Here is a 27,977-nt window from a genome sequence, read left to right as displayed (position 1 = left end):
CCAACAGACTGCAAATCATTTTCCTCCATTACTGTATTTATCAAAGAAACAAAACCAAACCATAGATGAACTACAAAAAAATGAGTACTTCATTGACCTTTCATCAAAATAAAACAATTTATATTAACATTGTTTTGATAAGAAAATATTTTACAAGTGACTTCATATAAATATCACTTTCCACAGTAATGTCCCCAGTTTTCAACGAACCTAATCAATAAGGCAGAAGCATGAAGATCCGTCAAGAGGGTTGTGACTGGGCAATGCCACGTTTGGAGACAATGATCTCAAAATCCTCTCTGCTTAGAAGGTTTTCTGTTATACTCTTGCTCTCATCAAATTTTGGCAGGATGACAGCGATGTATCCTTCAGTGGAGGGCTGCAAAGATTGGACAGACAAAGCACGACTGAAACATTTGTTGGAGTAGAAGATATTTCAAGAAACACATCATATTGATACATATCTAACATAGTGTAGCTACAACATGTACCAAAATTCACACTTACAGCCAGTTGGATGCTTTTATAAAAGTTACTCGAGTATGAATCCATATCCAGTGATAGTAATAGTGTGGATGACACTGTAACATAAATATAATTATAATTTACCTTTTCCAGCAAAAGACTAGGTCTTTCCAAAATAGCTTCATTGACCTCCAGAAGTCGACCCCGGATGCAGCTACAACAATAATTTGTGTGAGCAATCAAAACTTACAGGTACATGGAAGATTAATAAAAAACCACCCAAAAAACTACGTACCTGTAAATTGTGTACTCGGTTTCATCCGAGCAAGTTATCCGACACAGAGGTGCAAAATCCGTAAGGAACTGTCCACCCTTAAAAAAAAAAAACATTGACATTAGATGAAATAACACAAAAATAAATCAATCAAAATCATCTGAAGCTTTTTGAAATTACCCGCTTGGACTTTCCAGACACTTTATTATTCAGCCGACTGCAGCCCGTACTGATTTGGTAGTTGATACATTTGACTGTACGTCCCTTCTGAAGGACTGGATGAGTCTCTGCTAATGTGACAACACATAATCTGCAAAGAAGGAAAAACAAATGTTTTTACAAACACAAAATATCACTTGCTGCATGTAAGTTTACCAATCCCCCTAAAGATTCAGCTTCAGTAGTGGAAATTACATTGCATATTAATGATTGTCATTTTGGACAGACTAGTCCTAGGACAACACTGCTTCACGGTGTACTGTTCCATGGAGGATGCTGTCATCTTCCTGCTACATCGAGCTCAAACTTGACTGGACAGATGCACTGGTCAAGAAGGGCCAGCGCAGGCTCAACTTTCTACTCTGTGGAGGCATCAGTCACCCTGTATGGTGTGGTCTGCTGAAGCAGCATCACAGAAAGGGAAAAGAAGAAGCTGGATAAAATCATCTGGAAGTCCAGCTCTGTCCTGGGATGTCCTCTGGACTATGAGTCCCACCCCCTGCAGGATGTGCTGTCAGCACCGGAGAGCTGCTTTAGTAGGAGACTGCTTTAACCTTGGTGTGTGAAGGAGAGATTCCAAAGGTCTTACCTTCCTGTTGCTGTCAAGACTGTACAATAAACACTCCTGATATGTGCAATATTTATTTTTACAATGCACTATGTACAGCATTACTTTGTACAGTACGGTCTACTATAGTCTATTGTATTTTATATTGTCTTATTGGTAGTTTACTGTTACACTGTATCCTATATATTATCTTCTAGCTACTCTTATGTTTTGCAATTTCCCCATTGCGGGACAAATAAAGGTTTTCTTAATCTTAATCTAGATTGGACTAGCATAAATGCAACACAAAATAGATGCACTTAGTTACCAGAAAAATATAAATCTCTATACACTATAGCTGCTCACTATAAAAACGAATTATTAACACCTGGTGTATTTTTTGTTTTCCCAGAACACCACTGTTACCTGTTTGAATGTTGCAGGATGCAGTGGTCCTCGCATGGTTTTCCCTTCATATCTAAATACAAACAACGACGAGACAAAACAAACAAACAAAACATATATTAAATTGTGGAAGACTAAATAGTGTATGCTGGCAAAGATATACATGTCATGTAGTCCTTCACTCTGAGTGATGTAGTTGGGCTAATGTTAGCAGCTAGTTACATAGACAAAATTCATCATATTGTATTTACCGGCTCTGTACCACCGTGTGTAATATCGGTCGATAACTGATGGCGCATGTTCTTTTTCCTCCCCGCAGTCCATCAAAAGTATCCAATTGTTAAAAAAGTAGCTATTTCAAAAATACTAATTTAAAGCAATGCATTAGCTTTCGCCCTACTTTCACGGCTATAAATTCGTGTGACACCGGGTGGTCCGTCCCTCTAATGCATCCGAAAGCTTTAAGAGACATCAATGGTTCCGGAGGATTCTTTTGGCTTTTTGGAAACATCCATACGCCTCAAGAAAGTTGTTCTTTAATCACCGCAAAGAAGTGCAAACCACAGCAATATGTTATTGTTAGGGACTGCTGTGTGTCGGCCGTAAATAAGAAGTGCCACAGCCTTACGTGATCCAGCTACAACCAGATAATAATGTTTCATTAACTTTCTGCAGTTCGCAACGTAAGTGGAGTGCATTTGCGGGACAGGTAAGCAGACCTTCATTTATTCATTTATTCATTTAATAGATATGAATTTTCACAATTGTGTGTATTTTAAATTGAGCTTTGTAAAGGGACTTTGAACCCAAATATTACTACTCTGCTTTCACACAAATACTGAGAACCAACACTGTGTTTTTGTTTGATGATTTGATCCATGCTATACTTAAATTCAGTACATTTAACGCACTTTTTATCATGTCCACTAGATGTCAGACTATGATCTTTAACTAAATCATGCCTCAGTACATTGTTAATGCACTCTTGGTCAGGCTACACAGGCAAACTCCTATCAAAGTCATTCACACAACCATATGTATTTATTTCAAAATTTGTTCACATTTCATTAAGGTACTTTGTTTAAAGTATGCCACAGAAATGTACTCCAACTGTCAGATGTCATCTCATAGAGGCCATTTGTGTGCTTTCCATACATTTTTCCTTTCACTTAGCTCTAATGATTCTCACAGATGGCAGATTGACATTTCAGTATGTTGAGTCTGCATCCTAGTGCATTATGTAATGATGATGTCTGGGAGAGAATGGATGCAGGAATGAAGGAATGTTCCCTTCACTGGATTTGACAAATAGTCCCAGTGAGACCTAGACTGATCACATACCAAAAATATCTGGCATCATATGCTACTTGTACTCAGCGAACACTGTGCACACGCTGGCTGAGGGAACATTTTTGGAGACGGGCATCAGCACGAGGTCGATTAAGTAACGATGACTTCATCCTGCACTTAAATGAGAGAAAAAGAGGGCAAGATCGAGAGAGCCTCGACTGACATTTGGTTGCACAATGAGTTTTCCATGTATCTACAGTACTCCCTGCTACCAAGAGTAGGAAAGTTTTGCTGTCAAAAACCATTCTGATGAGCGTTTCCATTACTCCTCTGTCTGTGGCAGGCTGCAGTCTGCAATTAATTTGGAGATGAAACACAAAACCACAGTAGACACAAAGAGGAGTGTGCCATAGATATGTGATTTTTCATCATGCTGAAAATATGGTCATGCCCAATAAACAGGGTCTGTTAATATGATTCAACAGCTTTAGATGCATGCCAACAATCAGAAAGTGTCAAGTCACAGAATAGATGTTTCATGAAGAAGAAGAAGAAGATGAAGATGTGTGTGAACTTCACATGGCTTCAACTGGCTGTCAGACTAATGTGAGGTCCTGTTCACTTTGTAGGTGACCTCACTGAATGCTGGTGTTTGCAGGACCGATTGTTTATCAGTCAGCCTGAGTACATTTCTAGTTTTTTTCCTTTTTAATATTAGAATGAAACCTAGCACGCTCTTCTCCTCTTCAAGACTTAGCTCTGAGGTTCACTGGCTTGCTGTCACACAGGCATCTTGAGTGCCTGCAGCTGCATGCACTTCTGTAAGTGTGTGTGTGTGTGTGTGATGCACACAGAGCTCCACGTCAGCTACTGCTTTAGCAAGCTACCATTTTTCTTTGTCCTACTGTTTGTTTGTTTGGCTCCAGCTAAGTCTCTGTTTCCACATGGACGCCGTCCAGTATCTTTCTGCGGTTCTTCATGCCAGAGGACATCCTGATAAGGAAGGAGGGGAGCGCTGACCAAGAAGGGGGGGGGTGCTTTTGTGGCATATACAACCCTTATTAGGAATGTATTTACCAAAGTAAACATGCAGACCAAGAAATTGTTGATACCGGGTTTTCTATTTAGATAGAGGGATGGAGTAGATCTTTCTCAGCAGCTTGTTAAAGAGCTTTGCAGACTCAGCCTTAGTATTTCATCATTTCATAAATGTCCAGGAGACATTTACTGTAATACAGATGCAGAAGGTTTGCTCCAGTTAGAGATGCTGCCTGTTGTTTTTCCTGGAAAGCATAAAGGAACACACACCTGCATTTGCCAGTAAACATTCACATTTATGAGCATCCTGGTTTGCAGGTATGTTTGGTGGATTGGCTGTGCTTTTGTGTCACTGGAGCATACTATGAAAGGACTGACCATCAGTGAGTACGGTGCTGTAACCACAGAAGTATGTTCTGATCTGTTTCCACTCAGATAGTTTAGATGAAAAGGCACAAAGCTGTTTGCATGCTGTCAGTGGATCTACTAACAACACACAGCAGCTGCTGCTCTAAGTGAACTAGGTGTATAAATATTGTGTGTGCAGAGGAGTGGTATCATTTTGATAAGCTGGTCCTAAGTCATGTTGTCTTTATTTAGGCTTTTAATCAGCAGCCAAAGGTGGAATCAATCATGTTGGAGCTTTTCAGTTATTTCTGGCCTGTTTCCAAAGGCAGCAGGGCCTGCAGCACCTAGAAATGTGTATGTGGTGTTTGTTGAAGTGCTTTTCAAATGGTGCACATGTCCTTCAAAAAGCAAACTAGACTAATTATTGAGCTGTCTGTTAAAGCTGTTGTCATGGCAACAGTTTCTTCTTTCTAACTTTTGTCTTTTATTACTTACAAATTCATGATGTGTACTAGTGGAGACGAAGAAGAAATTGTCAGGGAGCAGAGGGGAATTTGCTGTTTCATGATCCCTGTGGTAGACTCTGCAAACCAGTTTTATAACATATTTAATGGAGAGGTTATGTAATCTTCCACTCAAAAAGATGACATGTGCCATCATTTATTGACTTTTTGGATCGGTTGTCCCTGGTAGCAGCTGTTTGTTCGTGTTGCTCCCAGAGCTAAAATATTCATTTTTACTGTTGTGTCATGTTAAATGTTCTGGAAAAGAGGACCATTTGAGATTTTAACTCAACAGTGATGTCATTTCAGTTTAACCTCTTTAGTGTGAAAACAAGAGGAAGTGGTCTGAAGGTTGTTTTGCCTGCAGGCAGCTCAGCAGGCTGTGCATTCATCCTTCACACAGTTAGATGATTTTTATACGATGATTGTAAAAGTTAAATGTCCACTCCGAGTGACCACATGTCAGCTGACAAATAAATGTTCACACACATTATTTTCTGACTTGTGTGTGAAATGATGATCAGATTCCCTGGTTTGACCTGATGCCCATCCATCTTTACTGCCCTCTCTCATTTCGCTGATTTGAAACGCCTCAGACTCATTCCTGAGGCTAATTTGTTCACAGCTGCCACCTTGCTTGTCATTCTTCAGAGATAAATGAGGTTCAGCAGGAGCTAAAGGCGATGGAAAGAGAGACAACATGTGCTATCTTTGAAGAGATAAGCCACGTGGCAAACAGCTGCTTGGAAAGTGAACCTCTCTTTCCATCTCTCGTGCTTGTAGCTCAGCAGCAGGCAGGATGCTCTGCACTCCAAGTCAGGCAGGTCGATCATCTCTATCCAAACACCTATCCTCCAAAGGCCTCCCAAGAAAGTTCATGTATGCCTCTGAAGCTTTCCAAAAGGCTGTTTTCTTCTGAGATGTTCTCCCATGTTTTACTCATTCAAGCAGGCTTAACAGATTTCTTAGGAATCTGTGAGGCTGTTAAAATGTGCCTGTATTGTTCAGCTTTATTATGGTTTTAGATGGTGGATGAAAACTACCGAGCACACCTAACTACCAACAAAATCCCTCATAAAGCAGCTACTAGCAGCAAGGAAATTAGTCAGACTAGTCTGACACCTTAGACATAAAAAAAGCTCAGCATAGCGTGTGCATGCTGCTGTTTATAGTCTTTTTATTTTTACATTACACAGACGTGAAAAAAGGACTTTATGAGAATGGAGCATCTGTGCCACACTACGTAGTATTTATGAGAAATGGCTGAAGGCATGAGCACAGACAGAGTCCTAGCAGATCACATAAGACCAGCTCATTTGCTGGCAAAGACTTTGCTGGTGGACTTTTTTCTTCTTCTTCTTCTTTTTTTCTTTTTGAATGTTCGGTCCTTGTTTGTTTTTTCCCAGCTCTCTGGACAGCCTTGGATTTAGTTGTGTGTATTGGCTCAGGCCCCTGGTTCAACATTAAAGGCCATGTTCTCATGTGCTCTTTCTGAGGTGAATGCACTCAAATGCTGTCAACAGAACTTGTTGGCAGATGTAACACGCAGGATTAGTGAGACGAGAGATTGATGAATCTCTTTGCGTCATGGTAAAATATCATCATTGTCTGTCAGGGTGCAGCTGTCACATTTGTGTCCATTTTTAGGGCTCAAGCAAGATAAGGATCTAGATACATTTCTATTTTACACCTGCAGGAAGTAACAAGAGTTAAAGTTAGAATAGAACGTGTACTTTTAACACCAATTTCAGCACCAAACAGGAAATGAATGTGTGTTTGTACCACGTAAGCTAAATGACTTCAAAATAGAGTACAAGACTTATATATGTCTTCAAACTGACGCCAAAGGTCATTAAATTTAATTATAATTGCCCCGTTTCTTCTAATGAACAAAAGGTTTTTTTCACTAACGAGCATTCGGTGCTGAGGCGGTGAAGTCAGAGGTTTGGACAGCTGGATCTCACACTAGAAGGGAGGAAGTGACGTGATTAAAAGAACCTGATTAACTAATAACAGTCTTTTAATTTCCTTCCCCTTTTCATTCTGTCCCTTCATCCAGACAGACCTCAACTCTTTTTGTTTTTATTCACAATGTGTTTTTCTTGGTGCTGTAACATCAAACAAATATTTGACGAAGAGCAGGGGATTCTGGATCCCTGCTGTTTATCATAAAGTCATGGTGCAGCCCGGCTTTTCTTGTAAGACAGCATGCTCTGTGCGGCTTTGAGCTGTGAGCCTTCCGCTCTTCGCCCCACTGAGGGCCTGTGTTTTCACCATGTACACACACAGATATGTGATGATTGGCAGGGTGACGAGTATTGTCTGTCTTATCTGCATCTGTATTACAGTAAATGCTTGTACGATTTCAGGAAAGAGCTTTTTTTTCCATTCAAGCTTCTGATGTGAATATGGATGAGGAGAGCGGTCAGAGGGAGACTGAGGTTTATTTTGAATATAAGTGGCCTTTGATGAACCATGATTCTCATATCTTCGCCTTCATTCTGATTCAGAGGTTAACCCCTCTTCTCCCAGAAGTCTGACTCAAACTGTATCCCGGCGTTGACTAATGGTTTTCTCTCCAATCTTGTGTAGACAGGTTACACGTAGCCTGGAAAGATGGCCTAATATGTGAGGAGTGAGTAATGCTGACTGGACAGCAGTATCTGCATGGTGCTACCAGATGTGTGTGTGTGTGCATCACTGATTGTTCCATTTAACACACACATCCCTTGACTCACCTCCATTTGAGTTGCCTGAAGATTTTTTTTCTTTTTTTTACGAGACTTTAAAACAGAGCAACACAACTATTTGATCTGAGAAGAAAGTGCTGTGGTTGTCTTGTGATCACACACAGTTGGCTCGTAAATTTAATGAAAACGATAAATAAAAGTGCCAACTGTGTTTCACAAATGTATACTAACTTCCTGAAGCCGGTCTTAAATGCATATTATCTGGAAACGCTCCCTGAAAAGTTTCGTATTGTTTGATTTTTTTCTTTCTCTGTGTAAAATCTTTGTTCCCCTTTCAGGCTTTTTTATTTGAATATTTTCCAGCAGTATTTCACAGAAGAAGTTATGAAAATAGTCACATTTTCTGTAGAAAAATGTAATTTCCTAATTTATTGTTTTACAACTATTCGAGTGTGGGACTTCTGCTTTAAAGGGTTATTTCGACAGCAGCTCGCTTTTCTCACAGACTCGGACTGAGCCCTCTGCTTTTGCTTACATTCTTCACCATATTTGTCACGCTTTACTTTGGGCGCTATAGCAACAAGAGCAAAGCTATCATTAGTAAATGTAGATGAACGGTTGTGCATGCTTCTGTTTTAATGCAGTCTTTACGTAGAGTGTGCCCATTGAGGCCAGTGGTTAGAAATGTTTACCTTCAGCTATTAATACAGAGGAGGAAGTCACTCGAGCATGTCTGAATAAAGCAGTAAAGTTTGCTTTTAGGTTCTTCTTACACACTTTATGTTTGCATCTTCATTTAAGATATGCAGTTATTTAGTTTTATATTGTCTCTGCAGACAGCCTGTCACAGGGTGACCATGTGGAATTAGTGACTCAGCAGGTAGAATCAACAGTCTGTGTGGCCGATGTTGTTACAATCCACTGTTAACCTCAGGTTTGCATGCTTCGGTACAACAGTACTACATGACAATTGACTAAAAATTCTTGTAGAATCCTGTTAATAAAATAAAAACATACATGAAGGATTATATTTTTACATACACACACACACACATACACTCTCAAAGGCATAGCTTGGAAGCGAGTGTGTAGATGTCATTGTTCATATTGCTAATATTAATTACAAATAGCCCAAATAATCTTGGTGTCACAGTATGACCAGCTCAACACATATTAACACCAGAAAAATAGTTTGAAAGCCACTCATGCTCATATTCACATTAATACTGCCCAACTGTTTCCATAGCATTCAAGTGTCCGTGTCACTGTCATAAAGCTAGGCGTTGTTCTTCGACCCATTGTGCAGCGATGCAGGTTCATGGCACCATCATACAGCTCCTTTGTATGATGAAGTCCAAGTGTAACTCGTTGTGCAATTTTACTGTTAAAGACTTCAAAGGGCTCACAGTTGAAACCATGACCCACTTTGACATTTGGGATACTTAAACAGGCGTATAGCCACCGGCCAACACTAGGAGAGTAGAAGAACAGTTCAGAGAAGTCCTCCTTCACTTGAGGGTTTTCCAGTCTCGTGGAAACCCACCTAGAAGTCATCCTCATAGTCTGTGTTTCCATGGCCAGGAACCGCGTACACAGATTTGCTTTTCTTCTTCCTGCTTTCTGCTCTCAGCTCCGCAGACTCTTGATTACCAGAAAAGGACAGGTAGGCGGCGATGCTGTTTCTGACTCCGTAGCTCACCATGTTATCGCTGCAGCCGTCTGTGCTGACCAGCTGTTTCCTGCAGAACGAGCGAGAAGAATTTCGTTTGAGTTTTTTATTAGAGTTAACATCATTATTATACCCTGTAACAAACTCTGTTGACCTTTGCCTACAGGTGACCTGGTGTTTGATGGGTCACAGAATGTGGTGTGTGATTTTTATATTAATGGTAATTGATAGAAAAAAAAGGGAAATGTGGCCGGGACTTTCCAATGTAAGAAGGGAAAAGGTTATCCTGTCCCCAATTAATTACTTCCTGTTTTAGACCATCAGACACTTTTCTAATGTCATACCTCTGGTTGTCTATTCTGTCTCTATTACTAAACAATCTGCCCTCTTATATAATCGTTGCTGGTTAACAATAAAAACTTTAATGATAAGATAGTTGCTAGGTAGTTATAAAACCTGTACCTGTCTACTTTCTGCCAGTCAAAGTTGCGTCGCATGACCACAGGTGGAGCTGCTGGACTTATCTCTGATGGCGGCGTTGTGCCCGACAGACAGGGAGATGTCAGCACACAACATAAACCGTCTGCAGAGTCTGAAGAGGCAAACACAGGGAAAGTAGGATTCAGCTGAGCGGCTTACAGACAAACCTAGAATCAGTGTGAGGTTGCATCCCTCTCATTTAACCATGTTTACACTTTTACACTCAACTGCCCAAGCAAACGCACGGCACCGTATCCACTCAAAATAGCTTAACAGTTAATACCAACACTTTTAATGTTGTGCATGCACCAGTGATTATTATCAAACAGGCATACTGTATCTCATTTCCTGTTTTGTTTTAAAGATGTTCAGTCAGAGCAGGAAATCTATAGAAGCACTGATAAATAATACTATAATTAGAATGTGACAACTTATTTTTGGTGGTTTGTGTGCTTCTGATTTTTGCGCAGCTGTGTCGCGATGTTTCCACTTGAGTTTTTTTACCCACCAGAATAATGGTTGATCATATCTTCGAGGCACTGGAAAGTGAGACGTGGGGAGATGTAGTACCAGCTGTTGTCCAGCCTGAAGATACGATAGTGCTTCACGTTCCTGTGCTTCACTGAGAGCGAATACACACCTACAGATGACAACACACAACACTGGTCAGTGGTCAGTGGATGTTGATAACAATGGATGCATTTATTAAAGCAGAAGTGAGGTGCGTGTCATCATCAGCTCCTCTGCTTAGTAATTGTGTGTTATTCAATGAGGAAAAAAGTTTCAAATTAAAATGCCAACATTAAAAAAACAGCATGTGATGCATGTTGGGAAATATGTTCACACTGAACATTGAAACTCGCTTCATATCAAGCAGCCCTGAGATGTTTGGCTTATTATAACTTAGCAGGTGCCTCGCTGTTTCTTCGTGTGTCATAGTGTCATTGTATTGATCATAGATACAGATCAAGAGATAAAAATAAAAACTTTCCATAGTATGTTATAAAACTACCACTATATCACACTGCATGATCACTACTGAGGCAGGAAGAGTTCATTCCAGGTTATGTACCTCTCTCTCTGGTGCTCTGCCGCACCAGAAAAGAGCCGGTTCTGTTCCCAGGTAGGAGAAGCAGCTCTTCAGCCTTCTGCCTCTCCACCCCCTCAAACAACCACCTGACAGACCAGAAAACATGCAGTGAGCTGAATATGTGTGACTTTGACAATCTGATAAATTAAAAAAAAAATACATGTAACCCTTAAAAAACAACACACTAACATCTATCCGTCTATGGAGTGAAGTAAAATAGATCCTTTAAAAAATAATCGACTTACCCATGATAGACTTTTGCCACGTGGCTGTTGGGTATGTAGTTCTCCTTCCCTGTTTTGATGGAGCGGACTCTCCACCAATAAGCCTCCCTATGCACCACAGAGAAGCAAAGAGGAATTATCAACTGACCTTTTGTGCGCCACTTCTCTGTTAGATGGTGGCTAAAAATGACAGTTGTTTTTATTTTAGACTCTACGGTTTCAAAACGTTTGACAGGAATGTTAAAAACGGAGGCGTACTGTGCAGTGACTCTGAGTTTCTCCCCCATTCTGTAGATGGGCTCGCTGATTTCAGGGGAAGGGTAGTCTGTGAGCACCACCACCATGTCGTCTTCTGAGTCTGCCCGGAATAATACAGAGTTTACAGACATCATGCTTCGGAAAATGACTTTTGTTGACACTTTAAGTATTTGGGTGTAGCTTGTTGTTATGACCTGATTTTATCAAATTGTAACATGTTAAATGTTAAATGCTGGACTTTCTTAAAAGGCTCTTTTTTTGCTAAACTGCCGATGCCGTTCAGATGCTGCAGGGAGATCTTACCCTTTAGAGAGCCGTCAAGCTTTTCGGTGTTGACATTGTTCCTGGCGCTCACGCCTCGCATCACATTCCCCATCCTCCACATGGACCAGACCCCAGTCTGAAGCGAGAACAGAAAGATAAACTGTTTTTATACACACTTGTCTCTGCTGAATTTTGCAACTTTTATAAACTGACCATTGAGCTGTTTCATCTGACACACAGAATGGGGAAGCTGAGGCTAGATGCTATCGACTCAATTTTCCATTGCACCTAACATAGCCTATCAGTGACATGGCAAATACATTGCAAAACCCTGTTATGAAACTGCACAGCATTAGTTATATTATTACGTTTCTGGTTAATCAACAACATATATCTGTGTAAATACATGGTGTATATTCACTAAGATACATCACATAGTGTTAAGTAGTACAGACATGACAAGAAAAGGCTCTGTCTGTGAACAAGATGTCTACCTGTAGAATTTGCAGCTGTGATGGCATCAAGCGTAGTGAGAGAGGCGATGGCCCAAACAGGGCATGGCGGCGGCGGCGGCAGCAGCAGACACTGGTACTAGAGACCCACCATGTTCGTGTAGTTACAGGAATGACATGTCACAGAGTGTGGTGACAGTTCTGCATCTGACTGCAAGCTCACTTCCTGTAATGAAATGAGGAAGAGGGTAGGCCAAAGTGTTGTTGAGAAAGAGGAGCCAAGCAAGCAACAAGCAAAACAAGTTATTTGAATTAACTGAGCGCCAATGGTTGGTTGAATGGTTTTCCACTATAAATGTAATATACAAATATATTAGTTATTCTGCCATGGAACATTTTACTCAGAGATCTCCCCATATATGAATGTATTATATTGTGTAATGCAGGTGTTACAGGACAAAAAACTTTCTTCTTGATTATGTAGTCATCCTCCCAGAAATGCTAATAAAAATGGTATCACAACTAATATACACACACCCAACAGAATAACCCATTTCAGGCACGACAGTTAAACTCCTATAATGCCACGCTGATGCAGAACGGTGGTGTCGCTGGTCACACTGTGGTGGCAGGTATTCTGTCTGCAGGCTATAATAGGAGTCTCAGTAGAAGCAACCATGAAAACCTACAGGCTATATGTAAGCTGTGGTGGCTGTTTACGTCACTGCATGATGATGGGAAAAGTTTTTTTTTTTTTTTTAAAGAAGTAAAAGGCCGGCCAGGCGGACTGGCCCATGTTAAAAGACCTGGTATACTGGACGTATGCATCATCTGCAGTATATTTGTTTAAAATGTAAAGCCAGTTTATAAAACAGTCCTTAGTACTTATATAAGCATAGGTTGAGTATATCTAAAGCCTCAGATCCCTGGTTATATAACAGCATTCCTCTGCGCCACACTTTATTATTCTCCAGACGTATTTTCCATATTAAAACCTCGATTAGGTTGCTCCAGACCTGTGGGCCTCTTTCTCTGCGCCTTGGTACCTTGCAGCATGCAGCAGTGATGCAATAAAAAAAGTGTAGCCTACCTCTAATATGAACTATTTCCACACTTTTGTTGTGGCGATAAAAGACTGCACAGGCAGTTCCTTTTGTCTGTGTCCTATTTGTCTCTCTGTCTTTGTGCGTCAGTTCTAAGAGAGAGAGAGAGAGAGAGAGAGTACCCAAGAATCATCATCATCATCTCAAATGAACTGCAATCATTTTAGGCTGAAAGACACTTTTTAGCACAGGGTTAAAAAACAACAACAGCAACAAACAGCGACTGTGGCTTGGTGTTAGTTTCAGATGCCAGGACTCTAAATGTTGTGGTTGCAAGAAGGAAGGAAGTCTTCATTGGCTTTAGATAAAAATAAATACAAGGTCAACATGTAGTCTGGTGACACAGCTCAGTGCTACCATAAGAATTTGTTGCATTTACTTTTATATATTTTATATTTTTTAGAAAGTGAAAGAAGAATTTAATTGTACTTTCTGGTTCTTTCTGTATTTTTTTGTCTTTTCGACCCATATATGAACAAAAAAGCTGATGACGTTTTGCAAGAGGTTGGTTCCTGTTTACAGCCCTGTTAACAACTCCCTCCTGTCTGGGCTCACCACCCTCGCCCTCTGCTCTCTGAGCATTAGTGCTGCTATATCTGTTGTTGTATATAAGCATACTCACCATTGTTAGTTTCCAATAGTAGTGAGAGACTTATACTCTATGAAGCCATCAAAATTACTTTTTTTGTTGTGTATGTCACTGAGCTGAATCTTCAATTCTGTCACCACCAAACCTTCCACCATCACACACACACTTACAAATATAAATATAGACATCGGAACAAATACAATGTAAACAGGTGGTAAGGGTGTAACATTCTGTATTAAAGCCACAAACAACAACAAGTGAAAGAGTTTCTTCCTTGATGACCAGCTTGTTCTTGGGCCGTGTGTGTCTTTGTGTGAGTCACCAGCAGACATAACACAGGTGAAGCGGTGGGGACGTCCACATTAACCTCTAGCTCAATGGGCTCTTTGTTAGGCAGGGAGGAGAAGCTTATTCCCCATTTAGTTAAGTCAATTAATCGAGACTCCTTCCCTGCTGAATTACCTCTATTAATAACCTCTGACTAAAATTGGATTAGGCAGGTGTTTATTTGGCAAATGGTATGAATAACATAACACAGGCTAACGCAGGAAAGGAAGAAATTAAATCATAAGTGGGCACTAAGCTGCCGCACACCATTACCAAATACTAGTGGATCTTTTATACATGCATGTCAGAGACTCCCCCACAGAAGTCCCATAGCAGGTGTTTTTTGTTTTTTTTTAGATGTTACACTGCTTCTGAAGGTGGTGTTTTGCTGCCAGGAACTTTCCTCACATGCACAATGGTCAAAGAGTTCAAAAATGATTGATGTGTCAGTGCCGGTTTATAGCACATGTTGGGGAAGTTGTGAGTTTCAGCTTTGAAGATGGTAGATGATTTGTAAGTACTCTTTCTGGGCAACGCAGTCTCGTAAAAGACACAAACTGTCTGTGTCTGTGGTTGATGTTGGCCACAGTTTGCCCGAGGCTGCTGTGTCGGGGAGTTTGGATGTGTTTGAACATTTCAAGGAGAAGTGACTGCCACGCCCTCTGTCTAAAATTACAAAATTACTGACTGTGAGGAATTCTCATCATAATTTATATTTCAGTCTAAATGGAGACTTCATTCATGGGCCTGTCTTGTGGGGAGTGGAATCTAGATGTGAGATGATTTTTTTTTTTTTTTTTTTTTTATAATTTCCTAAAAACAATACACATTCCACATGCTCGGACATGGTGTGTCAGTCCCGATGTGGTTGTTGTGTGCCCTCACTGTAATAAGCAGTATCTAAATTCAGAATCAAGGCTGACCCCACCTGACTCCAAACCTCAGGATTGACAGGAACGGGCGTGTGTTAGTTACATATGCATCTGAATGTATCTGCAGCCACAGTTTAATCCACAGTCTTTATATGTTTGAGTCAAAAATACTAGCCTGAAGTCCTTCACCGGCCTGTAATCATTAATATAACGTGGTTACTGTACTGTATGTGGGTCATTCAGGCATCTGGAGCATCTTATCCACAAAACCATCTGCACAAGTAATCAGCCCTCCCTGCTTCTCACATCCATTAATGCATTCCTCCCAGACTTCATAAATATTATTCCAAATAATCCTATGATAAATTTGGGCAGCAGCGTTATTGCTATTTGCTTATTTAGTGATTTGGAATAACTGTAATGACAGGGCACATTATCCCAGAGCCCCCTCATTTAGCAGATTTTAATGATACATAATTGGATAAAATTGCATTAAGAAATCTGAGCTTGCTTTTGCAAATTGCTGCATCATTATCACAGTTTGTGATGAGAGAGAACTGCAGTGTTGTCTTTTTACCATTTACTCTTTCCTGGCAGTGAGGTACAAGCAAGCTTCCTCAGTGCATCGACAACAACAACAACTTTTAGACCCCGAAAATGTTTCCAGGCCTGAAACATTAATTCCAGTCTGCTACAATAAATGAGACCTAATTTGACGGTTTAGGAAAGAATTACTCATACAAACGACGTCACTGACATGACTGCAGACTGTGACCGGGCCATTGGATGGCACTTAGTTACGTGGAGGTTGTTATTAGATGAATTGTGGCTGGACTCTCTTGGCAAAATGAAAATGATGAATGAATTGCACTTATTCTGTTTCTGTGTTGCAATGGACGACGAAACCAACGTTGATATGATTTATTGACAAGAAAAAAACCCAGTGGTTGTGGTCTACCATATCCTCCGTGGATGCAAATAGCCTTGTATGCATGATGGACTGCAGGTGCACATTACACTGTTTACCATAAACTTACTGATAATGCAAATTCCTTACATTTAAAAGCAAACTTGAAACCTATTCAGGTTCCCTAGCGTTATTCCAGGACAGAATTGACATTGTGTACATGAGCAGTGAGGTGAAGTCCTACACTAATTGTGCCTTTAAGTGAAGCAGTCTCTCTGCAGGGCGATGCTCGGGGGTGCTGTGCAAAGAGTGAAAGTGTTCCTGATGTCATTCAAGCTCTGTAATCAGCAATTCAATGAGGGCCACCTGTGTGTTCTGGCAGCTCCACCCTCCACCTTCACGTGCACACTCACACATGCACACATCAAGGATAATGCCAGCCTTCACATCCAGGGCAGGGTAACTATCAGTTACCTTGCCAGCCAGCCCTGTCAAGCCCATAATGAGAGTCTGCGTCAGTGGACCCGCTTGCTTCCTTCAGCAATCCAGATGGGAGTTTAACTGTTTATCGCTGCATCATCATCTGTTACCCACTCATTACAGGGCAGTGAGCTATTTTCCTGATGCATGTATTCACTATGCACCTGTGAATGTATGTCCACCACCCCCTCTGAACAATCACAGAGGCTCACTGCTGTTTTTAAGACATGTAAATCCCACAAAAGCCCCAGAGCCAGATCTGATAAACACTTTAATGCTGTAGTCAGCTTTAGTGTAAGCACGTGTTTGCTAACTTGTAATGAGTGATGTATAACTGTGTGGAATGTAGTATCACAGTCCTTCCAGCACTTTGTGTCATGCAGGTGTTACATTATTAGTGAAGTATGTGTATGTCTAATTTAACACATTCAGTTCAGTACAATGTGGAATATTGGCCAGTGAATGACAACTAGAGTGTCAGTGCTGCAGCCTTACTTGGTCTGGAATGAGCAGGAGTTGTTGGTTCATGCTAGTCCTGACGTTTGACAAATATTGCTGACCTTATGACCCCGGTGGGGGTCAAGATGTTCTCAGCCAATCCTCATTAGGACAGCAACAGTAGCAGTCCCTTAGATGTTCAAATAGCCTTCATCGTTTTGGTTTATGAGTGAGGATTTCACTACTTATGGCTGCATATTAGTAGAATGTACACAGTATGTTCTTCAACTAGTGTTTGTTATTGAATGCTGCATTATTTAAGCTTGTTCTCCACAGGAGCACTGATGTTTTCCTCTGAATGACCTTTGACTTTCTGCACTGAGAGCGTTTGAAACATGGAGCATTCCATTTTCTGTATATCTGCGCCAGTCAGAATTGTTCCCGGTGTTCATTCCACTAATGTCACCGTCACTGAGTACATGTAACGTGATTCCTGTCATTTCTCTCGTTCCTGGCATTCCTGACTGATGTTTTTTCAATTCACCTTGTCATCAGTGTTCAGGGTATCACGCCAACGTGACCAGCCCCCTTCATCAGAGTCCAGGTTAGGTTACTCATCCCTGCTCCCTTAAACATTTTATTTATTGTGAAGGAAATGTAATTCAAAGTTACTTTATAAGACTAAAAAAGTATGAGGTATACTTAAACAAAAACACCTGGGGCCATGCTTTAACTGTCTGCAGACGCACATGCGTTGAGGAGAATCTGACCTGGGGTCAGAACTGTACACACACTTTGTGTCTGGCTATTAACTCCGGCGTAGGAACATATTTCATGGTTGAACGCAGACCCTGCTGATGAGCCATCCTCTGTGTGCAGGTTGTATTTCACCCAGGGCATAATTGGCCTTCATTCCTGGGTTAAAGTAAACGGTTACCTGCATGATTTCTTTGTAGTTTGAATTTTTTTATGTATGAGGATAAAGTGCTCTGTTGCATCCTCCCTGCAGGTCTGGGCAGGTCTTCAGCAGACAGTTTAAACTGTGGTTTTAGCTGTGGTGGGTTCTCCTGGGACACGCTCAACTCTAAATCACTTCACAAATCCATTCAGCTGCGATGGTTCCAAGATTCCCTGTGACCTTTTGAATTTCAGATGGAGCAGATAGGAATGCCTGGACCCTTCCTCTGATATGATCTTTTTTCCTCTCCTCTGTTTTTATTTTTACAATATCGATGCCAAATTTCTACGCAGAATCATTTCAATAACACAACAATGACTTTACAAAGGCATTCAGACTTTTTAATGGAAATCCATTATATTGATATCAGTATCAGAATGAGTGTAAATACCAGTAAATGTTTCTGGGGATTAGTTGCTCATGTAAGAGATCTGGCATCTGAGAATGCCTCTGACTCATTTAGCCCTGTCAATCATTTGGATGCACACAGGACGTAGATGGATTGTGATAAACAGCTGGTAAAAAGTCTCCGAAAAGGTCTGATCTCTGGCTGCATCTGTAACTCAGAGAATTCTTAGCTTCAAATGGAGGGTCCCTTAAAATCACCTATCCTGAGGGTAGGCCTTTCAGAGATAGCGAAGGTCAGCTGGGATTAACACTCCAAAACAAAGCATTCCTGCAGTGGGCTGAGGTCCTCCAATCAAGAAATGCCAGGACCTCCAAAAATATCCCAAAACAGGGACATGCTCATGTTTTTCAGAGCTAAAATGAACTCAGGCCAGTGTTTGGTTTGAATTACAGCCAAAGCCATACTGAGCTGAAATGTATACGCCTCACTGGGCTGCATATTGTTGATATACACAGATAGTCTAAAAGAGCTTTTGTTCAAAGTTATGATCTTGAGAGCAGCCGGGACCTTGCAGCGTCTTAAATCCCTCGCTTTGACTACATGTCACCTCTCGCCTGCCAAAAGCCAAACAAATGAACAAAGCACTGAAACAGCTCCACGCAGGCACATTGTGTTACGAGCTGCTCTCTACCTGTGGAGATGGTTGGCTCGTCTCACACATGTTTACACACACGTGTGCGCTCTTCTGTCATTAAAGGAATACAGTGCAATGCTTGCGTGGCTGGCACAGTACCAGCATGTACAATGCATTAGCAGGAGACGTGTCTAAGCCTGGACTCAGCTTAAACGACAAGGCTGAGGTGGTGTGTGGAATTTCAGCCTTAGCTACCTGTCTTCACACACAACTTAAAACCTTAACAGAATTTAAGCTGTTAGCAAACCATATCTTTACATCTGCTATAATATACATTATTTTGTTTTTTTGATCACAGTCAGGAAGCCTGAACTTTGATGAGTACAGCCCAAAAGCTTTCATAAAGTTTGAACTTTTGAAGCTTTACTTTTCCATTCAGGCTCATTGTGTTGATTGATGTGTTATGGGCTATGTCGGTAGCTGCAGACAGTAAAAAAGGAGATATTAAAGCAGTTCTTTGACAGGAATGTCTGTCATAAATCCAGACGGCAGACGGTGGAAATAATCTGCCAGAAGAGGGTAATGATAAACGTTAAAAGCGTTTGGAATGAATTGTGACGGAAAACTTCTGATTGGAGGATAATTTCTCAGGGAAGCCAGAGGTTTCAAGGAAAAATATTTATTGATAGAAGTTAGAATCGTCTCCAGAAGGAGATGAAGATGCATGAGTTAATCTCTTAAAGACCTTGAACCACTTCATTCTGGTGCCAGCTGAGCAGCAACCAAGACAACATGAAAGTGAAAGAACGCTGTGGTTCCTTGAGTGGCCTCTTGAGGTTGTGTTAAAGTCCTTTTAAAACCCATTTAAAATGTCCAGATTTAACTTGGTTTTAGCTGTATCAGATCACACGCTGCCACCTCTAGGACTCGGCGACCAGGTTCTCTCACTATTTAAAATAGGATTCATTCAGTTTATTAACAGTCTGTAGTGTCGACAGAGACAGAGTGACCTTTGTGTTGTTATCTATAAGAAGTAATTTCTAAAAAAGGAAAAAATAATTTATTTTAATCTGAGGTAACATGTTCAGCCCACAGTCGTACATCAAACATGGGCATGAATGGAAACTGGAGATTTAAATAAACATCTCTGTTCCAGAAAGGTAGAGCATCATTTAAGAAGTTGTGCAATCTGGCATGTGATAAATCAAATGTTTGAGGCACTGAATGAGTTTCTGTTTGAACTGTACCTGTGTGCTTTTGGCTTAACTCAGCCAACAAGGTCACAGGTCAATAGCTGCTAGTTACTCTCTATTACATGGTAAACAGTACAGAACTCTCGACTATTAAACTGCTTCAAGTTCATGTGAGCTTCTTGTATCTGTGGAGGCCAGCAGATGTTTTCCTCAGTCCAGCAGTCCTCAGACCACAGCTATATAAAGACAGTATAATTACTGGACCAGTCTGAGCACAGCCTGCTGTGCCCTCATTCTCCTCCTCACACACACAGATGTACACAAATGCATATGCATGCTATTTTAGAAAGCGCACAAATAAACTTTCTTGCAGAGACGCTGATGATAAGAAGTTCAAGATACTTGTGAGTGTGCAGTAACTCTGAAGCTGCCTAGCAGCAGGCAGGCAGCTTAGGTTGTTGTGGAAACAGACAAGCTGTCTGTTTCCACATTTTCAATTTATGCAAAGCTAGCTGTCGGGTATTTACAGCTACAGGAGACAGAGAGGGCGAGAACATACTCTGCTGTTTTACGAATGTAAAAATAGAGATGTGATGTGTAGAAAATGTTCCCACACCAAGTAGGCGTCTTTTTTTTTATGCATCACCTCAGCAGGATTACTGAGCCCACTTGACTTTGAAGCTCTAAGATTCCCAAAACACGGTTTGACTTCAAGCTTCCTGTGTGAGATGAGGGGATTTTAATGAGGGGATTTTCAGTTTGACCAGCTATGCAAGACTCAAGTCGTAGATGGTCAGCTCAGCTACTATAATCAGGACATGTCACACTTGTTGCACCTGTCTGCGGGACAGAGACTGCACAGGAAGCATGTTTAACACATACAAGGCTCAATGCATGAAGCGTCAGTTCTTTGTTTCGGCTCTCAGTTAAGCCCATCCCTCAAACTTTAAACTTCATCTGAATCATTAAAGACCCTGAATTCAAGTCAGCAAACAAATGGGGCCTTATATGCACTTCGTGTGAGAGCAGTGGTCGCCTCAGACCTGGCTTTCATTATGAGATATCCCTTCGAAATGCAGCACAGAGACAAAAGAAGAACACACACTAGGTGGTGTGGATCTTTCATCGCTCAGCAGTTAACACAAACATCTGTGATCATATTAGACTGGAAAATCCAGGACAGATGCAGACACAAGAGTTCTGCTTATGACTGTCAAGATGTGTGTCCAGGACAAAGTTGTCTGTTTAGTACAGTAATAAGCTCACAACTAAAGCTGAGTCAAGTTCAGGCATCAAAAACCGTGACTGAAATGGATATTCACATAAATACTGAGTGTCAGCAAAGTTAAATATCAATTACAGAGACAAAAAAAGGAAAAGATGAAAAATGTTCCAAGGCTGAAATGGAAAGTAGGAATGAGCAAAAAAGCCTAACAAAGACACAGAGGTGGAAAAGTAAAGAGAAGCTTCAGAGACAGAAAGTGACAGAGTGGGGACACTGTGCCTTAGAGGGGTCAGGTCGTCCCAGTCACAGCAGAGAGAGAAGCGCTCCTCAGATCAGCTCAGAGGCTGACAGCTCTCTGACAGGGATTAGAGGACTCCCTGTAAATAATAGGGGTTCAGGCCTGGGGCAGCTTGCTGCACGACAAAGTGCTCATTTCTCATCCATCACTCTTCCTATCTCTCCGTTACCTCTGGGGCAAGATGCTCACAGAGCTTCTGAGTTGGTCTGAATGATATTTTCATCAGCAGTAGCCGAAGTGTTAGGGTGAAATGAATTCCATATGGCTGAATGGCATTCCTGCAAGTCTGGTCTGCACAATCTCAAAGAGAAACATTCAAATTTCCAGGAAAATGGACGGAAAGCAAAGTAGCAGGCTGGGAGATAGATGACATCATTGATTTAAAGTGGACATCTGGGGGCCAGACACACTTCCAGTCTTTAAATAGACACTATAGCCAAGAGGTAGGCAACCTGCAGGCTGCATTTATACTCTAATGGTGGTTTGCATGTCGCTTTAGGAACATACAGCTGCAACATTTGAGGTAGTGTGGCCTTTAAGTGCGTAAAAATGAGCTACAGTCAGCAAAAAGCAGACATATTTACTGACAAACTAAGAGAGGTGATGAAAAATTACTGAATTCCTGAAGGAACTATGCTGCACATGTGAGTACTGTGCTAAGGCTGATTTAGAAAAACCTGGATCCTTCATTTAATCTCAACTCGGTAACCCGAGAATCCTCGCAGTCTCCTCCAGACACGCCCTAACCACCGGGACTGCCAGGGCTCTGAAGAGGCGGCTCATCGGGTGTAAGTGGAGCAGAGGGAAAGAGAGGAAACCGTCCCTCTGTGTGTCCACAGTATGCGGGACTCGTCCTGTCAGACCTTACGTCAGCCCGGACTCTTTAACTTCAGCTGTCAGCGCAGGTCCGGACGCAAAGGAGAGGTGCGTGGCGCGGAGATGTCAGCGTGGGGACGAGGATGTAGCAGCTCACCTGCGGAGCGTTTAATAAGACGGAACTAATTCTGGATTCAATGCATGTGCGGTTCCTCCTCAGTGATGAGTTGGCTCTTGTTGTGGATTCTAACAGCAGCCGGGATTCAACAGGTGGGATGGAGGACACAACTGTCAGATAACTGTGCGCAAAACGCACTTTTTACTCAGTTTTATGATGCAGGTCCGGTAAATACATGAAAATCTGACAATACATGCACATATATTTACCACTATATAGTTATGCATCATAAACTGAGACTTTTGCGTTTACTTTCCAAACAGAACATTTCACTTTCCAAATACCTATTTAAGCAGATAATGTCATTCTAGTAGAGGGGCTGGAGGTGTGTATGTGAATTTAAAATGATCTTGCTTAGGTGGTTTCCGCTTTGATAAATGTACCCGTGGCCCCAGATTACACAAACTTTGTCCTCGATCTGGGTTATTTTGCACTGTGAGATGCTCTCGGTAGTTTCCCTGCAGTTCATCGTTAGTTAAATGTTAGTGCCACCGTGTGGTTATTTGGGGTATAGCTTCTCGAAGATAAATAAATGAAACCAATAATCTGGTGTCAGATGAAGGTTTGTCTGTAATCTGTCTAGTTAACATATTAGGTTAGTGTTGTTCTAGTTACTGAACAGCTGGTGTTGTTTCCCTCCTTATATGATTGTTGTTAAGGATTTTAGCATCAACAGAATGCGAAGATGAAACCCACAGGGGAACCAGGGTCATCAGTCTGTGTCACTGCTCCTGACACTGTCAATAACCTGACCAGCACCAAAACTAAACTATTTCAGGTCAAACTGGGATATAAATATAGGAATTATCCCTCAAAGTCTTCTTAAAATATCTGTTTTTAGTTCCTTCTTTTCCTGACAGTGATTATAAAAAGAAAAATAAATAAAATCAAACAGACTTTAATCAGCTAAGATGGAAGGTTCCATGGTTGATGATTGTATTAGGCGTAGTTCAACGTTTTATAATGAACTTCTGTAACACCCACCTCTCTTTGGTCTACTTTCTCTGTATTTGTTTCCTCTGATGGTCACAGGCTGAACTCTTCTGAGGGATGGCTCAGTGGCAACACTATGATTAAAACTCATTTATCTGAATTAGCTGTCAGAGCTTCATACAGTGAAGTTATTAATGTGACCATAATTCCCCCGAGGTGGTGAGAACATGCTTAGGAAAATGACAGAGGCCACGCCATGTTTATGATGATTAGGCCTGTTTTCCTACAATAATCTGGATCAAAACCTCCTCATTAAAGTGCTCTGCTGCTTTTATAAGGGACTTATTATGATTTATGACTGTACAGCCAATATTGGACCTCCAGTCAGATGTTTCATTTCTTGTCTTGACTGGTCATGTTTTGTCTAAATAATGATGGACAAGATTCTTAATGATGTTATTATTACAGCAAAAGTGCATAATATGGAGGAGAATTTTGAACACTATTAAAAAATGTTGATTAAAAAATGTTGATCTCCAAATTCTGTTGGAAAGCTGACTTTAGACTAAAATAAACAAAAATCACAGAACATCAGGTTTTCTGTAGAATGGCATGACGAAATATTCAATTTTGGGGGATTTATTCTTTTATTCTGAGAAACTGAATGCAACTTTTCTTTTCCTTAGATGGAAATTTAGTGTCTTAGTGAACCTGAAAACACTTTTCTGGCATTTCCTCATGCACACCCTGTTCTCAATGCGGAAAGAATCTAATTTATTTCTTATGTGCACCATTTGTTGTTGAAAGATACTACTCTAATTTAAAAAAAGGAGTTTCCTCTGCTAAGACCGAGCATCCTCCATCCAAGTCGAACCTCCAGGCTCTGAGCTGTTAATGTGCCTCGTGTGGACTGTTGCACAGAGAACATCTGCTTTTAGGAGCTGCAAAGCTCTTTACTGTCTGATCCTGGTAACACAGAGCTGCTTGTAAGAGTCAAAACACACCGAGGGGGAGAAATGAAGTTTCATTGGCAGGATTTTGCAACTGTTGCAGCTGGAACACCAGTGTGGAGTACATACTAAACCAGACCCCGACATTGATTTAATAAGATTATCTCCACTGGATGTTTCATTCATTTTTATAGTCTTATTTAATTTATTGCTCAGCATGAATGCCTGTTAGCCGTCATGGTGAAGCAGAATTGTATAAATAAGGGATTTACTTACTGAGACAAGGTTACCAAAGAGGGTGGCATATGAAAGAATCCAGGATTAACGATGTTGGGAATATTGCCTCACCATGAGGGGTCAAATATCTCTCATCTAAAAAAAGAGAAACAAATAAAGACACTAAAGTGATTTGAAGCAAATCAGTAATAGAAGCGCATTATTTTGAGGAAGTTTGTGTCCATGATGTTTGTCTCATACCCCTATTTTGCTCATAATCTGTCTGCTCTCCTCTCTGCAGGCCTTCTCCCTGAATTCCACTGCCATGCCGCCTGCCACAGCCACCACATCGCCGTCTGCAGACCTCTTCAATCGCACGCAGTTCTGCAAGTGGCCGTGCGAGTGTCCGCAAGTCACCCCTAAGTGTCCGCCAGGTGTGAGCCTCCTCATGGATGGCTGCGACTGCTGCAAGACCTGCGCCCGGCAGGTGGGCGAGGTGTGCAACGAGGCGGACACCTGCGACTACCACAAGGGATTGTACTGTGACTACAGCTCGGACAAGCCTAGGTACGAAAAAGGAGTGTGTGCATGTAAGTGTCACTCATTAAAACAAACAACTGTTTTAACCCAGCAGGAAAAGACTTTCTGTCAGCTTCACTGTGCAAAATGCAGATCAGATTGGTGTTGCCATTAAAAATCAGGTTGTCATAGTAACAAGACGTATGATATTAGATATTTGTGTGTTTGCTTGCTGCTGTGCCATCTGCAGGAAATAATTAAGACATGATATAATCTAAATATTACAGCAAGAGTTATGTATTTGTGCAGACCTGGTCTAACATGAAGACCAAACCTAAACAAGAACATTTGTATTTCCAGAATTGTATTATACTGACAGATGTTTCTATTGTTTTCTCCTCCTCATGTGGACAGCTTATGAAATAGAAACATCTCTCGGTATAATCCCCCACAAACCTCCATGTGTCTGGAGGTGCTGTACACCTTTATAATATGTGACTGCTTCCTTTCGGTCAGATATGGTGGGAACAGGCTGTGAGCACGATGGCGTGATCTACCGCAATGGGCAGAGCTTCAAGCCCAGCTGCAAATACCAGTGTGTGTGTGTGAACGGGGCCATCGGTTGCGTGTCGCTGTGCACAGAGTCACAGCCTCCCCGAGTGTGGTGCCAAAGCCCACGGAGGGTCAAAGTTCGGGGACAGTGCTGCGAGCAGTGGATCTGCGATGAACCCAGGAGAGGGCGCAAGACAGCGCTGCGGCATGCAGTCGAAGGTAGGACACTTTAGATCTTAGATCCTACATATATACGTAGAAGCTGCGCCTGATGTGTTGTTGTCCGTCAGTGGATGTGATCTGATTTGAAGTAAAACAGAAGCAGCTGTGTACAATTTGTAGTGCAGGAGGATCATGAGGTTTGGGTGTTCTGGTGTGTGTGTGTGTGCAGGGACAGACCAATCCCTTCCTGTGGAAGCCCTCACACTGTTTTTTGGGCCATATCCAGTTTCCAGTCGTTTAGTGCAGCAGTGCTGTGGAGGCAAGAATGTGAACGAAGATCTCTTTGTGTTGCATAAGGCAACAAATTAGACCCAGACTGCTAGAGCCAGACACAGTTTAGATTAAAAACAGATGCAGTGGAAGTGGGAGAGGGTTTGGGGGAAGTGTCTTCTCAAACAATGAAAGTGATTCTAAATAAAAATTTTAAAAGAGAACCAAGTCTGTAGTGTTTGTACACAGGACATGATCTGTACAGCTCACCTTTCTGTCTTCATTGATGCAGATTTACCAGAGGAGCCTAGTAGCTGGCATAAGAACTGCATTACCCAGACTACCTCGTGGAGCCCTTGTTCAAAGACCTGCGGTCGCGGCCTGTCCTTAAGGATCTCCAATGCAAACGAGCAATGTGAGATGGTCAAAGAGTCTCGCCTCTGCAACCTGCGTCCATGTGAGGTCGACATCACCAAACACATCAAGGTAGCATTTCTGCAATAAACAGATTAAAGATGGCAGAATAATAGCTAAAAAATCTGTTCTTCTCCTTTAGCCAGGAAAGAAATGTCTGAACATCTACAGGGAAGATCAGCCATCAAACCTCACCATCTCTGGCTGCACCAGCAAAAAGCAGTACAGGCCCAAATACTGCGGCGTCTGCACCGACGAGCGCTGCTGCATCCCCTACAAGTCGAAAACCGTGGATGTGGAGTTTGAGTGTCCTAACGGGTCCACATTCACCTGGAAGATGCTGTGGGTACAGGCCTGCTTCTGCAACCTCAGCTGCAAGAACCCCAACGACATCTTTGCAGAGCTGGAGAGTTACTATGGTTACCCAGAGGTCATGAACTAAGAAGGGACATATCAACTATGCTCTTTGCAAAGAGATTCTTTTTCCTTTTTTTTAAATTTCTATCTTTAAGAGTGTGAGGGATTTTTTTATGGTCATTTTTTCCTATTGGAAAAATCTGTAAATATGAAATATGTATGTGTTTCCAGAAGGGATTTATAAAGCATGCTGTGCTTTTGAAGAATATTTGAAGAAGTCTTTGCAAATATAAATATTCCACCGAGCATGTGAAATATTGAAGTTTTAATTTATTTATGTAGCTTATTTTGCATATGTAAAGTTCTCGAGTGCGCTCAAACACCACCTGTCTGCAGACTCTCACACACACACACACACGGACGATAAAGACAAAGCCTTATTATTTAAGACTACATTTTAAAATACACAACAACAAAAAGACACAATCAGGGAAGATCTGTTATTGTTTTTTATTGTCATTTTTTTAATAAATACAAACTGTTATATCATTTATAACGCTTTTCTACAGCATTAGATGGTTGTGCATCGCATCTTTACAAAGCTGTGTATAGTATGTGTTCTACAAAGTAAAATGTTGCTGTAGTGCAAGTAAAATACAGGAGTAGAAGGTGTCAGGTAAGTTCTATGGCTATCCTCATGTTAACATCTCATCACTCACCCCCTCAAAAAAAAAAAGAAAAATCCACAACCACATAGGAGCATCATCACATCTAAAGGTGAACAATTCCATGGCACTTCTTTGTTCTATTGTGCTTGATTGCATAGAAATCATCATAAAAAAAAGTTTTTGTTGTTTTGACTGAAGCCAGGATCCATTAATAAAGCATATGATGTAAAAGCTTTTCAATTTGTCTTTCAATGTGTTTTGGTTAAAACATACAATATCAACGAAATGTATTAAAAATGGTGATTTGATTTTTTTTTTAAAACGGATGTAGTTAAAATACATCGAAACCCAAG

At 41.2% G+C, this 27,977-nt stretch overlaps 3 protein-coding genes across 3 annotated transcripts; 1 reads left to right on the top strand and 2 right to left on the bottom strand.

Annotated features, from left to right (window-relative positions):
* Positions 1–15: 15 nt before the first annotated feature.
* On the bottom strand, positions 16–2,325 carry abitram (actin binding transcription modulator). The gene is made up of 6 exons (XM_028399574.1): positions 2,162–2,325; positions 1,932–1,983; positions 920–1,049; positions 761–837; positions 610–679; positions 16–379 (listed from the first exon to the last, which is right to left on the bottom strand). The coding sequence occupies exons 1-6, from the start codon at positions 2,232–2,234 to the stop codon at positions 242–244; spliced, it is 540 nt and encodes a 179-aa protein (XP_028255375.1). The 5' UTR covers positions 2,235–2,325; the 3' UTR covers positions 16–241.
* A 6,435-nt stretch (positions 2,326–8,760) lies between these two features.
* Positions 8,761–12,415, bottom strand: sla1a (Src like adaptor 1a). The gene is made up of 8 exons (XM_028400903.1): positions 12,259–12,415; positions 11,804–11,900; positions 11,501–11,600; positions 11,264–11,350; positions 11,001–11,104; positions 10,437–10,568; positions 9,911–10,040; positions 8,761–9,518 (listed from the first exon to the last, which is right to left on the bottom strand). The coding sequence occupies exons 1-8, from the start codon at positions 12,283–12,285 to the stop codon at positions 9,323–9,325; spliced, it is 873 nt and encodes a 290-aa protein (XP_028256704.1). The 5' UTR covers positions 12,286–12,415; the 3' UTR covers positions 8,761–9,322.
* Positions 12,416–22,257: 9,842 nt separating this feature from the next.
* Positions 22,258–27,859, top strand: ccn4a (cellular communication network factor 4a). Its single transcript, XM_028424898.1, has 5 exons — positions 22,258–22,675; positions 24,984–25,272; positions 25,718–25,972; positions 26,478–26,671; positions 26,742–27,859. The coding sequence occupies exons 1-5, from the start codon at positions 22,607–22,609 to the stop codon at positions 27,039–27,041; spliced, it is 1,107 nt and encodes a 368-aa protein (XP_028280699.1). The 5' UTR covers positions 22,258–22,606; the 3' UTR covers positions 27,042–27,859.
* The last annotated feature ends 118 nt before the right edge of the window (positions 27,860–27,977 follow it).

The sequence above is a fragment of the Parambassis ranga genome, chromosome 2 (assembly GCF_900634625.1).
Source record: "Parambassis ranga chromosome 2, fParRan2.1, whole genome shotgun sequence".
Taxonomy (NCBI): Eukaryota; Metazoa; Chordata; class Actinopteri; family Ambassidae; genus Parambassis; species Parambassis ranga.
This window is presented reverse-complemented; position numbering and strand designations above follow the sequence as displayed.

Excerpts from the sequence above, each read along its gene's own strand:
- sla1a (XM_028400903.1), bottom strand. The coding sequence starts at position 12,285 with ATGCCATCACAGCTGCAAATTCTACAG. Across the intron at positions 10,041-10,436 it reads TATGATCAACCATTATTCTG|ACTCTGCAGACGGTTTATGT; the intron begins GTGGGTAAAAAA and ends TTGCCTCTTCAG. Across the intron at positions 9,519-9,910 it reads GACTGGCAGAAAGTAGACAG|GAAACAGCTGGTCAGCACAG; the intron begins GTACAGGTTTTA and ends CTCGTTCTGCAG.
- ccn4a (XM_028424898.1), top strand. The coding sequence starts at position 22,607 with ATGTGCGGTTCCTCCTCAGTGATGAGTTGGCTCTTGTTGTGGATTCTA. Across the intron at positions 25,273-25,717 it reads CGAAAAAGGAGTGTGTGCAT|ATATGGTGGGAACAGGCTGT; the intron begins GTAAGTGTCACT and ends CCTTTCGGTCAG. Across the intron at positions 25,973-26,477 it reads GCTGCGGCATGCAGTCGAAG|ATTTACCAGAGGAGCCTAGT; the intron begins GTAGGACACTTT and ends TCATTGATGCAG.
- abitram (XM_028399574.1), bottom strand. The coding sequence starts at position 2,234 with ATGGACTGCGGGGAGGAAAAAGAACATGCGCCATCAGTTATCGACCGA. Across the intron at positions 838-919 it reads TGTCTGGAAAGTCCAAGCGG|GGTGGACAGTTCCTTACGGA; the intron begins GTAATTTCAAAA and ends TTTTTTTTTAAG. Across the intron at positions 380-609 it reads CTAGTCTTTTGCTGGAAAAG|CCCTCCACTGAAGGATACAT; the intron begins GTAAATTATAAT and ends CAATCTTTGCAG.